The sequence below is a fragment of the Micropterus dolomieu genome, linkage group LG19 (assembly GCF_021292245.1).
Source record: "Micropterus dolomieu isolate WLL.071019.BEF.003 ecotype Adirondacks linkage group LG19, ASM2129224v1, whole genome shotgun sequence".
Lineage (NCBI taxonomy): Eukaryota > Metazoa > Chordata > Actinopteri > Centrarchiformes > Centrarchidae > Micropterus > Micropterus dolomieu.
The window spans coordinates 18959829-18973698 of NC_060168.1; the positions used below are offsets into that span (position 1 = coordinate 18959829).

Sequence of the window (13870 nt, forward strand, 5' to 3'; positions counted from 1 at the left end):
GAGGGCTGAAAGCAAATAAACAGTCACTCGCTAGGTGGCGGTGCAGGCCTTTATTTTTGTGGCTCTGTAAACTTCCGCCTATTAGTGTTTTGGGATGTGACGTAAGTTCCGGCCGCCAACAGCGACAGCACTTTTTCGCGGTAAAATGAAATGAGCATATGATGTTGATTAGATTTATTCTAATCTAACGTGTAGCTAATTGTTAGCTAATAGGCAGTGTTTAGAAATCGTATTATTAAAGTGAATTAGGTTTTCGGCGTTGCTATGAAGTGGGAGTATAACTAACGTTAGCTACTAACATATCACCAAAACATTACCTTACTACATATCTAATCTAACTGAGTAAGAATACAGCGTGCAACAATGGCACTGGTAACCGGAGAGAGCCTATCTGCAGAGCTGGACATGTTCGACATAGCCTGCCAAGATGAGTCGGTCCTCGACAAGAGTAAGTAGCTAACACCTGCTTATGTTCATGTTAGTAAATGTAGCTACGAATGCGTTATCTAAACCACAACAACCACCCAAATAGGCAGCGAGGGGTAATGTTACGTGATTGTATGTACGTTACATTTTGACAGTCCTGTGTGATGGTTAGTCTTATCTGGTTTTAACATTAAATTGTGATTTACATGCACAGTTCATGTTTTGTAATGGCTTTTATCAGTTCTGTTATTGGTGCTTCGTCCTATTATATGTTCTGTCTGCCCTTTGTCTTGCTTATTTGTTTATTTCAATACCTAAATTTACATCAGCCTTCTCTGTGACTGCAAGTGGAACATTTGCATCGCATTAATATTAATTAGTGTATACATACTGTATGATACATTCATAAAGTAAAAATAAATAAAACATAATAAAATTATATTATATTGAATTCTAACTATTTTATGTGCATCATATCTGTGTACCAAAATATCTGCGATCATTCATATCTTTAATTTAGATGTGCTTAATGCAGAGCATCATTAGTGTAATGATAAGACACATTTGAGAAATATTTGCACTACAGTTATGTCTGCAGAAATTCTCCTCCATTGCTGATTTACAGAATTATTTTCATTGCTGTAATGTCACACAATGTACTGTATTTGCAGTCAGCTTATTGTTACATCTCCCTTTTTACATGCTGTCCTTCCTTTCCACCATGTGTCTCTTGTCCCTCAGTGGTGGAGCAGTGTATTTGCAACAGGATACAGGCAGATGAGATGGTGCTGGAGTGGGTGGCCTACAGCACCACCAAAAATGGACTAAAACTCACTACTGACACCCTGGAGCAATTTGAACATGAGGTAACAGGAACATATTTTTAAAATGAGTCATGATATAATCAATACATTTCTTTTTGTATTAGAAGCAAGTGTCATATTGATATTGCTTTGAGCTTGACCCTCTGTTAATCAATATATTGCCCTCCCTGTCGGGCTGGACACCAGTTTTGTATTTATAGTGTGTTCATTTTCGTTGCAGGTGTTAAACAAGAAGAATAAATCCAAACAAAGCTTCAGAAAAGAAGAAACTCACAACAGAACCAGAGACATCCACTCAATACAGGACTTGTATCCTTTACAGTGAACTCTCAGAACAAAAAATTACACGACAATCCAGCTGCTCCTTTTTCTGCATTTATGTGTCACAAGTGTCCAATAATGCCACCGTGTTACAGTCCTTAACGTGATTTCTTCAGAATCAAAGCTGAGGAAGAGGAGGAGGATCTACTGGACGCCTACTCTACTCCTGCTAAGGTAAGCTGTCACTTTTGACTTCAGATTGTGTTTTTGTTGAGATATACACATTTAAAGCCAAATGAACCAGGCGTGACTCACTTGCTGGTCCTTTAGTGTGAGTCACTTGTGTGCTCTGCCTTGATTTTGTGTGTTTGTGTGTAGGGCTCTCAGAAGCGAGCACTGACCACTCCTGAACACCCTCATTCAAAAAGAAGTGCAGCTCTGCTAAACAGCCCGGGCCTGCTGCTGTCTCCTGCCAGCTTTTCTCCCAGGTACTTTGCAACAACACAGACCAACAGTCAGTGAGCTGCTGGAAACCAGCACCAGTATGCTTTCTGGTTATATGTGTATACTTATGATTAAGTCTCGGATGAACAAAGTAGAAAACGCCTGCTTCTGTGGTGATTTGTTGTTTTGGGTTTTTTTGTGTGCAATTTTCTGTATTAATAGTTAATTTATTACAATGAAACTTTATTTTGATATTTCTTTTATAGTGACTTTATATATAACTTTTCAAAACAAAAATTAAACAAACATCATTTGTATAATAGTGGTATGAAGCCAAAAATGCAGGCCAAAATATTTAATTCAAACTGACATTTTTGTTAAAATGGATTTTCATTCTTTTCAATTGGGGCCATTAACACTCAGCTGAATCACTTGTTAAGAGGGACACACATTGCGCTGTGACCTTACTCTGCCCTTTCCTTCCAACTCTCATTTTGGAAGTTTAACACCATCACAGAAGTACAGCCAGCGAGGAGGGAAGGGGGAGGTGGTGGTTACATTTGGGGCCGTGCAGGGTACCCGCTGGGCAGGCAGGAAGACTGTGTGCGCAGGCGTCCAGCTGGAGCTGCTGGACGGGCCTGAAGACTCCCTCCGCTGCAGCTACAAGTACATGTTCCAGAGGTTGCGCGATGTTCGAAATGGTGAGAGGCAAAAACATAAGAGCCTGCGTTGTTGTTTTGTATTTTTCATGTGAAAACAGTCAGTGTCCGCTTGTTCCTTTATGTACAGATGTGGTGGACATTCATACATTTCTCCCCTTAAATTATAATTGAAACAGGTTCCCTTAAATGTATTGAGGCAAAAAAATAACAGTAATTGTACACCCTGCCCAGATAAATAGAAACCGGACACGTGATTACACATTATTTGAAGTTGAAGTTCTTTGCGTCTGTTTTCTTCAGTGTTGACAGAGAAGATAGAGGAGCTCGGCGAGGGCCTCAGGTCTCACTTCAACATCGAAGAGTTCTCGCCTGTGTCTCTGCCCGCCCAGGTAACATCATGGATATCTTATAGTTATAATTTAATATTTTACTCAGGTTTATTCCTGACTGGAAAGCTGATCTAATTAAACATAGATGCAGGAAAGTGTTGAATACTTATCTTGTCTAGTTATTACTAGGAAGAATATGGCCTCACTATGTACTCCACATCTGTTAGTTTAGTATTATATGTGTGAATTAAATGTATTTGTATAATTAAGTATTACCTGACTGCTGAGTTTGGTGTATTTTATATCTCTACACCTGTAGGACAATATAACAGTGCTGGGTCAGGTTTGCTGCGACAGCAATGGCAAACTGAACGCACATTCAGTTCTGTTGGAGGCGGGACCAGAGCAAGGGGGTCAGCAAGTACCCGTTGACCTATCAGAGCTTAAAGAGTACTCTCTGTTTCCTGGTCAGGTGAGCAAAAGGAAATCTCTTGTCTTGGCATATCAAGCTACAGATGGGTCTGCTTTGAAAGTCTTTTAAACCATATTTCTTGGTTATGTTTATTTTTGTAACGCACAAATTGTGCAGCTCCCTGTTACTGTTTACCCACTTCCTCCCATTTCTGCTGTGTATTCTGTCATTGTAAGTCACTAAACTAGAGTGCATTGTGATTTCAGTATTAGATGGTGGTCTCTCCTTTTCCTGTGCACCGAGGTGTGTGTGCAGCAGGTTATACGGCCACCAAGAGTAACAGAGCATGCCAAGGACCTGGGCAGGAGGTTCCCCCAGCGTCTGACCGAGAACTCTGACAACCGTTCAACAATTGCCACATATGCATAAATAACCGCATGCCTGTTGTGTGTAAAATGCGGGATGCATTTAGTTTCATCTCCTCGTCTGTTCTTTTTCCTCAGGTGGTCGTGATGGAGGGAATGAACACAACAGGAAGAAAACTGACAGCTTCCAAACTCCATGAGGTCAGCTACAACTAAGATTCACTTATATTGTTTCAAAATTCAAATGAAGCGGTTCAGAGTATCTCAACTTGTAGAACTCGGGGCTGTTTTTGTATCTTCTGTTAAGAGTCTTGTCTTTTTTTAGGCAGTCCCTCTTCCTTTCTACACTTCTGAGGTGAAAATGGAGATGGATGAAGGTAAGAAATGATGTTAGCTCTGTATGTATAGAACATTTTCTTTAAATAAATAGAGTGAAATTTATCCAAGTACTTACTTAAAACTTTCAACTACAATACCAGGAGTGACTGTGAAGTCTGCTGTGTCTCTTTCATGTTAATTGCATACACACTCATCATGATTGCAGAGCCAATGAACGTACTGGTGGCATGTGGACCATACACTCCCTCTGACAGTCTGACTTTTGACCCTCTGCTGGACCTAATCAGTATCATTGTCAGGGATCGTCCTGATGTCTGCCTGCTGGTACAGTGTATTTACTTGCTGTATCACAATGAGTAGTTCTTGCACGAACAGGTGGACAAACAGACATGCAAAAAGGCTGTTTTGTTCTGTCACAGTTTAGAAGCTCAACAGAAAGTCATTTTATGTTTGGGTTTTTCTAATTCTCCTTTCTCTTCTCTAGCTCGGCCCATTTGTGGATTCCAAACATGAACAAATTGAGGTGGGGTTAACAGCGGACACGCTCAGTTTTTGTCCTTATTATTACTCCTTTCCCAGAGTATGAATGCTCCTAGAGCTAATGTTTGGTATTTTAAAACAATCCAAAGTCACAACATGGGATTATGAATTCCTTTTTGTTCAACATATTCATCGCTTGTAGCCTGCTCTTCATATCAAGCTGGTTGATCACGAACACATGTGACCATCTCCACCTGTTTATCAAATAGAAAGCCCAGGTGACTGAGACGTTTGAGGCCATTTTCTCAAGATGTATCGAAAGCATTGTGGATGGCACCAAAAGGTATGTTTCATGACTCCTCTAACTGAGATTCCACCATGTACAGTAAGCTTGATTAAAGAGCTGTGTTTTCTTCATGGTACTCTTGTCATGTGACAATGTGGTTTCTTTTATCCAGTGTTGGCTGTCGCCTCGTGTTTGTGCCCTCCCAGAGGGACATCCATCATCATTTCATCTACCCGCAGCCTCCCTTCACTCTGCCAAACCTCAGCAAGGACCAGGCCCAGGTCGGACACACAAAGACCTGACTTTAGGAGTGTATATCTAAACTGAGTAAACGGATGAGCAGATAAAACAGGCTTGTGAGCAGTCATGGCAAGCCTTGTTGTAATTTGGTAGTTTTAAATCTTGCATTTGCAGAGTCACTAGTCTTAAATTAGATAATGTAGCAAGTTTTTTTCCAAATTTTAAAGCTGTCAGATTAGAGCCCCAGGTCTGACTCGTGTCTCAAGTTGTGTGACTTGAGTCAACACCTCTTTCAGAATGGTTATCAAGCAGAGGAACTAAGAAAATTGTCTGTTTAGTCAATAGCAAAATGCACATTTACACATCGTGATCAGTCTTACATAGTGTTCCTCATCACACTCTGCAGCGTGTCACCCTGGTCCCCGACCCCTGCACCCTGCTGATTGACGGCGTGACCTTCGGCTTGACGTCCACTGACATCCTGTTCCACATGGGTGCCGAGGAGATCAGCTGGTGGGGAAGCTTTCTAATTTTCACACACCTTCATCCAGAAGTTGAGCTCAGTTAGAATTGAATTTGAGGGCTAAATTTCTACGGGGGTTTACTTAAATACCAGAAACAGCAGCTGCTTTTAGTATTGATCTGTATATTTCATTGTTTTGTGTTGCAGTGGCATTGGATCAGACAGATTTTCACGCATACTGAAACACATGCTGACCCAGAGGAGGTAGGAGTCCTGAAGAAGATCACTTGTTCTTTCTGTTCTGAAGACGCCCAACATTAATGATCTCGTTTTCACTGTACAGTTACTACCCGCTGTACCCACCTGTGGAGGAGGTGAACATGGATTATGAGAAGTTCCAGATCTTCGGTCAGATGCCGATCACCCCCGATGTTCTCATCATTCCCTCTGAGCTGCGTTACTTTGTCAAGGTACAGAACAACTTTAAATTTTGTTAACATCCTAAATACAAACATTTAGTCCAGCTGTTGATTCCAGTATTTTGATGCAAACTCTTAAGATTGGCATTTTTTTTTGTTGTTGATTATTTACACACTATGTCTTTTAAAACGTTATCTCCACCCATCCTCAGGATGTGATCGGCTGCGTGTGTGTCAATCCTGGACGGCTGACCAAAGGCCAGGTGGGCGGGACCTACAGCAGGCTGCTCATACAGCGCAGTGCTGCATCAGAAGACGGAAAGAGAGTGAGTCCCTGTGTGGCTGCTCAGGTGGTGAAAATCTAAAAGAAAATTAAGACTTGAATGCTCGTTGTCAACAGAAATGAGCTGAACTAACCAGCAACCAGTTTGCAAGTAGCTTTGAACGCTGCACTCTGCAAGCCTGCTTATGTAAATGTGTTTAAAAAAAATATTCACTGTACTGTTGAAACCATCTTGCCCATTGATTTCTTTTTATATGACAAGTCTGCTTGGTGGTGGAATATCTGTCACAACAACAATCTGTTTTCAATAAATTATTAGCCTCCTTTCTACTGTTTTTGGTACTGTTCTTTTACAACTACTAGAGTGCTGTTTGCCAGTGCATTATATCTGTATCTACGGTTCTGATTGGAGGAGAAAGAAACCTGCTTAAAGTCCTGTTTTGTAGTTAAAATTGCTGTCCAGAAATAAGATGAATAATTGTTTAATATTTATTTAATGTGGTGGAGTTTCAGGTGAGCTATGCTTTATTTTTGCATGGAAATTACGCAACCCATCATTCTCAAATCAACTGCCAGAAAACCAAACAATCAGCATTACCATCAACAGTTTCAACTCCTTTTTTTTAATATAATACTCTAATACCTGATTCTAAGTGACTAAGGTAAGGATTTGTACTTTTATTCTGAAGGTGTAGGCAGTTTAGACCAACACATTTAGTCATAAAAATGGTCAAACTCATCAGAGTCACTTGGGTTATCAGTCTTCGTCGATTTGTCCAACTCCACTTGGAAAATCTCCACCTTGTCACAAAAAGCTGGAAAAGAAATTGAACGTGGATCAAAGTCAGCATCTTCAACAACATGTTTTGTGTATATCCAACCCAGCGTGTGATTGTAATGACGGGACGGTACCTTTAGGTTTCTCGTGAGCTCTCAGGTCCTTTGCTCTGAAAATATGTTTAAAGAAATATGTGAGAAGAGTATTTCAGGATCTAGGTTTTGCCATGAGAGATGTAAAAACACAGTACTCACTCTTTTTTCTGTGATTGTTGTTGAGGTGCTAGTAGATGCTCAACATCATCCTCATCGCTGATCTCATTTGAGTCACCGTCAGAGGATCCTGTTTTACTCCCCTCTTCCTCATCATCTTCCTCATCTTCGCTTGCCGCCTCAGGAATAATGTGCATCATTTTAGATCTGTGAACAACAGATACACAGTTCAGGTGCGGTCATTTGCAAGTAAGATTCTTTCATTATCTTACTTGTCCTGTGGTGAGATGATGCTGTCCTCTGAATCTCCTCCCTCCTCTGGTTCTCCTGCTTCGTCTCTTCTCTGCTCCCCTTCCTCCTCTTCATAGGACTCCCCCGCCTCCTCAGTTTTTTCCTCGCCTCCTTCGCTCGCGTCCTCGCCCACCTCTTCATCCTGGGAAGATGCGGGACCCTGTTTCCCTTTCTCACCGCCGTCACTCTTCAGCCTCTCTGACTCCTCCATCTCTTCCTCTGCTCCTGTCTCCTCTTCTTCCTCTGTTGTATTCTTTTTTTCAGAAGCCTCATCGTCATCTTCCACATCTCTCTCCTCTTGCTCGTGATCTGTCTGATTGTTCTGTTTTTCTTCACTGTCATCTCCTTCACCGTCTCCCAGATCTTTCTCACGCTCCTCCTCATCCTCATCTCCTACACTGCTCCTCTCCTGCTTTTCTATTTCATCTCCACCTTCATTTTCAATCTCTAAACTTACACTTCCTGATTCCTCCTCCTCCCTCTGGGACCCTGACTCCTCATTACACCGCTCAGATTTGACATCAGAACTTTGATCCCCTGCTTTTCCACCCCTGGATTCCTCAGTTGGACTCCCCAGCTCCTCACCAGACTGAGTCTCTTCTTTGTGACTCCCTGAGTCATCTCCATTGCTCCTGGTCCTTCCTTTTGTCTCCTTCTCATCCCCTGGTGATCCAACAGAAAGTCCCCCACTCCTCCTTGTCCTCCTGGTGCTCGTCCTGCCTTTCTCTGATGAGGCCTCACTTTCTGAGCTTTGGGCCACTGTGACTGCAGCAGTGACAACGGCGCTGGATATCCTAGATGATCTGAAAGGAGAATGGTCGTGGATTTATATGGTATTCAGAACATAGATCAGTTGAGGTGAGGGGAGGAACAGGTTTGAAAGACACAAAGTTCAGCAAGTTCAGGAACTTAAAATTCAGGATAAATCTGTGGAGAATATTTCTTACTCCTGAGAGCTGCGTCTTTCTCTGTCTGAGGAGGTACGCCGTGCTATTCCTCTCTTCTCCCTCCTCTTCCTCTTCTCTGTGCTCGCCTGACTGCACTCCATGCTGCTCTCGCCGCTCTCTGCATGGCCGCTGGATAGACGAACTAGGACGCATAAAAATTACAACCCATATAAAAGCTGGAGAACATACGATCAGGAAGATGAACGTACAGGAAAAACGAAGTGAACTGAAGTTCAACTTGTCATATTTTCTTTTCCCACCTGGTTTGATGTCCAGCTCCTGGGATAAATGACTGCTCCTGCTTCCACCACCTCTCTCTCTCTTTGAGCTTGGTGCTCTGCTTGTCTCAGCCTCCTCCTCCGCAGTCTGCGCCACCCCAGTCTCAGTAGGAGGCTCCTCTGTGTAGAGCTGACCCCACAGAGCCTCAGAGCCTGAAGGAATTCCAGCTGCACCAGCAGTCCAGGGGTAGTGGGGCTGCGAGGAAGACCAAACTGGTGGATTCTGCCTGGGCCAGGGGTGATGATGACCAGGAGTAGAGCCGAGGTGGTGGAGCTGGAATGGGTCCGGGAAGATGGTTGGTGGGAGGAAAGATGGAGGGACATGAGAGGAACCCTGAAGTTGATGGGGTGCTCTGATGGGAAACCTAGATGCTTGGGATTGAGGGTTGGTCTGCCAGGAAGATTGCGTGTAAGGGAGATGTGGGGAGCCATGTTGGTTGTAGTCTAAGTGGCTGTTTTGGCTGCAGTGCTTTTGAGGGGGAGCAACATTTTGTGGCTTTGAAGTAGGTCCTGCAATCAAAGACACATATTACATGAGAGTGTATGTGTGTGATGCTTTAAACTTAAACTTGAACAAAACAGTTTCTCAGTACCACTGGGCCATAAAATATTTTGTGGAAGCTTTGTGTAGAGTTAATTTGTTAAAAGGTGGAATTCTGAGATTTCTCCAACTGGAACACGCAATCATTTCTTAAAGTCAGTGAAGAAGAGGACAAACCTTGTGAAAGTAAAGGTCGATCTGCTGAGGACTTTGTCAGTTTATCTTCTGTGTTCTTTAGACATGACCTCAAATATTCCTCCATCCTCTGTTAAAGAAACAAAGTCTTGTCCCACAAATAAAAGGTAAACAGAAATGTCTTTTACATCTATAATAAGTTATTTTCAGACCTCTTTTAGACAAATGGAAACTCCTCTTCACATCAGGCAGGATGAGGTAGAAACAGTTACAATGATTATGATTACTAAGCAGAGTAGAGCTCTTGTGTGTAATTGTTAGAGCACTGTTCATCCCATTTTTTTCAGTGTAAGATGTGAGTTTCAGCCTCTCGAAATTATTTCTATTAAAATTACATATTGCTTTAGCTGCATACTTTGATTCTGGGAGGTCTGGGGAGCCCTTCAACAAAAGACACACTATCACAAAAAGCAAGAAAGCCACTGCATAATGAATTCCTTGTACCTTCTTCTGAGCAGCCTGTGTTTTCTCCTTGAGTTCCTTCTGCCAGCGGGGGGAGCTCTCATCCAGGTACCGTTCATACTCCATCTGTAGGGGTCAAAGGTCAAGAAGAAGCTTTAGCCTAGGGCTTCATGGAGGCAAGGCTATATGGATGAGAAGTGTGATTGATTGTTATGTAATAGACAGGTTTCCTCTCCTGAGCTACTTCCTAAATTTTTCCAGTGCATTTCCCACTGTGTATGTGTGTTTTCTTTGTGTCTGCGCACCCGAATAGTTTTCATGGCAGCAGTAAGGCTCAACATCTCTCTCAGGGTGTCCTGCGCTTCTTCAAACTGCTGCAGCAGCTGCCTGTTGTGTTGTTGGGCTGTAAGCTCTCTCTCCCTCAGCTCCTGCCAGCGCTGCTGCAGATGCATCTCCCTGCTGCAGGAAACACAAACACAGATAGTAAAAAAAAAAAAAAACATTTACACCAACATACACAATAATGTACAGTGCAAGCATGCGTGTTGCCTTTTGTGTGTGCACTTTCAGATGTTTATGACTCTGAAGAGTTGGCCTGTCGACACTGTGAGAAAGAGACGTCATAATACAGAGTCATAGTCACCCATGCCACACACAAACTTCTCCACCTTCACACATAATCCTAAAGTGACAATAATACAATTTCCAGCTGATTATATTTACTTTTACATAGTATTTCGGGAATATTGCATATACTGTAGTTTCCACATAATAATTCTTTAAACTTTACCAATACTACACTATGGGCTTCCTCTTTTGTACAAATCCCTGTGGAAATCCAATTGTTTTATGGTCTTTTTTTGTCTTGTCCAGGCCCATGATAATCACTCCCACACGACATGACAGCATTTGGCATTCTTACCTCTTTTTCAGGCTGTGCTCTCTTTGTTTTGTGAAAGTGAAAGTTCTTTCTGTGCCGGTCAGATTCCCAAGCGACAGTAAATTCTCCTTCGGTGCAGCCATGATCGCAGGCTTTTCAGTAGATGCAGAGATTATCAGGGATTAAGGTCTGTGGGGGGAGGGACCACAGACATCTGCCAATCCACTCATGGGCGTGGTAATGGAGTTAAACAGTAGTGAGAGCTTTTTTAAATGCCACACAGGTAGCCAAGTTATTGAAACATCTGCTGAAGTATAGTTCTAAAAAACATAAATATGGCACTCTCTTTTTATAATAAAACACAACAAGGTATGCACCTTCAATGTACAGTTGAGCCCTCAAGGCTATTAGACTTCCGATTATTGTTTAATATACAACCTGAAATTATTTGGGGCAAGGGGCCCTGAATGGGGGAAATGATTCAGGAGGGTGGAGCTGGACAGGGGTCAGGAACATGCCAGAAACTGCATTAGTTACTCTTCACGTTTTTAGGGGCCCCACATTTTCAAAAAATCGCTCCAGGTGAAGGGACCCCCACTCCCCCCCACCCCCCAACGGGATGTGCTAAAAGCGGAACCACAGTGTGTTGTTGCACTGCGGATGTATGTTTGTGTTACACCTGGTTGAAGAACCTGATTCCGTCCAGTAACAGAGATACGTAACATTTCAGCTCTTACATTACATTAATGAGTCCCGAAGATATTTCAGGTGTTACTGATCTTATGCGGCTTGTTTAACCTCGGAGAGGAAGCTAACAGCGCGGTTATTTGGCTAACTAAGCTAACCAACGGCCGCCACCGTGCGTCTGTCAAACCAGTCCTTCCAGTGAGCTCATCGCCGTTTGAGCTGTGATTTAAACACCACGCAGGGAAACGGACCGGGCAGGAAACATGACGAGCCTCGCCAGTAAAGTGTTCTGCAGGGTTGAGAGGCTGTGTCACCACCTCCCCGTGGTCCTCAACACCTTCCTAGTCTTCTCCATCACCGGGGAGGTGAGCTACCTGGTGCTGGTCGAGGCTCCGCTGGAGGCAGACCAGAAGAAGACGGCGTGGTCCGCCTGGTGGAAAGCGGCCCACCTGCTGGCCCAGTACTTCATGCTGGTCAACATCTGCTGGAACGCTCTGCTCTTTGTCAGAACCAGCCCCAGCATCAAGGGGGTGTTCCTGGGGGGAGAGGGCATGGGCCAGGGGTGGAGGTAAGGAAGGGGCAGCTGTGGGGATTATTACACATAACAGTTAACACTGGCCTCTAGACTATATATAAAAAGTTGTACACCTGTAAAACCAAAATCTGTGACCTATCAGATTCTGTGACTACACCCAAACGATGATTTTTTCCTAACCATAACCAAGTACCTTTGCTACCTAAACCCAACCAAACTGCAACCGGTTCATATCGTCAACAAATCCTCTGGCGCTCAATTTCCCATTTGGGTCACAGAATCTGATAGGTCACACATTTTGGTGTCACACCGGCTGTGAGAAGAGTACGCAGGGACCGTCTACAAAGTGCCACGCCGAAAAGACATATTGCAGAAATATTCAATAACTTCACTCTTGTAAAATGTACTGTCACCCCACACATTTACAAACTCCAGCTGGTTTTACTACAACACTTAGTTCGGGGAAATGTGCTTTTGCATGATCTTGGGGGCTTTACTGTTATACTGTGTATAACCATCAAATATCAGTTCATCCACTAGTGGTTGCCTGTTGGTTATACTTATTTAGAGAAATGTTCTTTTGAATAAATCTGGGAATTTTTTTATCTTTAATAACTTCACTGTTATAAACTGTAGTCTCTCCAGTATAAGCCCACTCATCAGTGGTCTGCTGTTTATACTACAACACTTAGTTTGTAGAATTATAGTTTTGCATAATAATTGAACTTTAACATTCAGTAACTTCACTGTTACAAGCTGTAGTGTTTCCAAATTCCTCTCACACATGAATGGTATCCTGGTGGTTATACAACAACACTTAGTTTGGGGAAATGTCTTTGTTGTTAATGGTCTTAATGTTTTTCAAGAAAGTGTATTCACACAATTTTCACAATTTAACAAGAATCTCTTCAGCATTGAAAGCATGTAAGAAGGTGTCTTCCTTTCTTACCACAAACTAAACATTGGTTTAGGCTTTATGAATTGCCAAACATACTGAAACACACAATACATCTTACATAGCTTTCTAAACTGCTTTTTCTGAGAAAGATAGAAGTTTTGTTTAGCAGCCTTTCTCAGTGGTTAAAAGTTGAAAAGTGGGGTTCATGATGGTTTGGTTATTGGTTAATTACAGTCGCAAAAAGTAAAAAGAATTATTTAGGAAATTATGTCTGACCCTCCATTTGTTTTTATGACTAATAACTGATACATTTATAAAATCACTTTTGACAAGTTCACATGTGTTGCCCAGTTCTCTTTGTGGTGAGAATCCAAGTTAAATTGGTGTAAAGTATCATGTGTTCACACTGGTGCAACTATGGACCTATATCATTTTGTTTGGTGTATTTGTCTTGAATTTAAATATAGTATCACATAGACCAGGAGAACAGCCATTAAAAATTGTTTACCCATTTGTCTTTATATAAATAACAAAATAAAAATATCTCTACAATGAAAAGAAGTTAAAGCCGTCGCCGTAGGAAATAAATTGAGACTCTGAAACAACTCACCTCATTCTGTATTAATACATATTTCTCACATAATTAAAGTTGTTGTGTTTGGGGATTTTGTAAGTAAATTTTCAGGCTCATAGTGGTTCAAACAAATTACAATGACTGATTTTAATCAGTTTAGATCATACATTGTATTTAAGTGATCAGTAAAGTAGTACCTCTTTAGCACACTCTGACCTTTTACTTGTCAGGTCAGTGCTGCTGTTCTTCTCATTTGTGCTCTTCTGAGGATCTTTGTCAGTGTTAAGGGTTGACTTTTGCTCTCTTTGGAACTGGAACAGTATTTGGAGCAGTGTAGAATTTGGAGCTGGCAGTGTGAGGCTTTGCTCGATCTCTCTTTGCCAACCCTGCTGATATTGAGTTATGTCTTTTGGTCGCAT

The 13870-nt window shown here is 42.2% G+C and overlaps 2 protein-coding genes across 2 annotated transcripts; one reads left to right on the forward strand and one right to left on the reverse strand.

Moving 5' to 3' along the window:
• Positions 1-115: 115 nt before the first annotated feature.
• Positions 116-6559, forward strand: pola2 (polymerase (DNA directed), alpha 2). The gene is made up of 18 exons (XM_046030096.1): positions 116-448; positions 1168-1292; positions 1471-1559; positions 1688-1745; positions 1890-1999; positions 2457-2656; positions 2918-3006; positions 3266-3418; positions 3862-3924; positions 4049-4100; positions 4268-4386; positions 4547-4585; positions 4812-4885; positions 5001-5109; positions 5475-5581; positions 5739-5795; positions 5875-6001; positions 6163-6559. The coding sequence occupies exons 1-18, from the start codon at positions 364-366 to the stop codon at positions 6313-6315; spliced, it is 1809 nt and encodes a 602-aa protein (XP_045886052.1). The 5' UTR covers positions 116-363; the 3' UTR covers positions 6316-6559.
• Positions 6560-6835: 276 nt separating this feature from the next.
• Positions 6836-13870, reverse strand: LOC123958225 (ABC transporter F family member 4-like). Its single transcript, XM_046031481.1, has 11 exons — positions 13649-13870; positions 11819-12027; positions 10183-10336; positions 9920-10003; positions 9458-9545; positions 8722-9249; positions 8462-8603; positions 7496-8317; positions 7266-7430; positions 7146-7180; positions 6836-7048 (listed from the first exon to the last, which is right to left on the reverse strand). Exons 1-11 carry the CDS (start codon positions 13868-13870, stop codon positions 6948-6950), a joined length of 2550 nt encoding a protein of 849 aa, XP_045887437.1. The 3' UTR covers positions 6836-6947.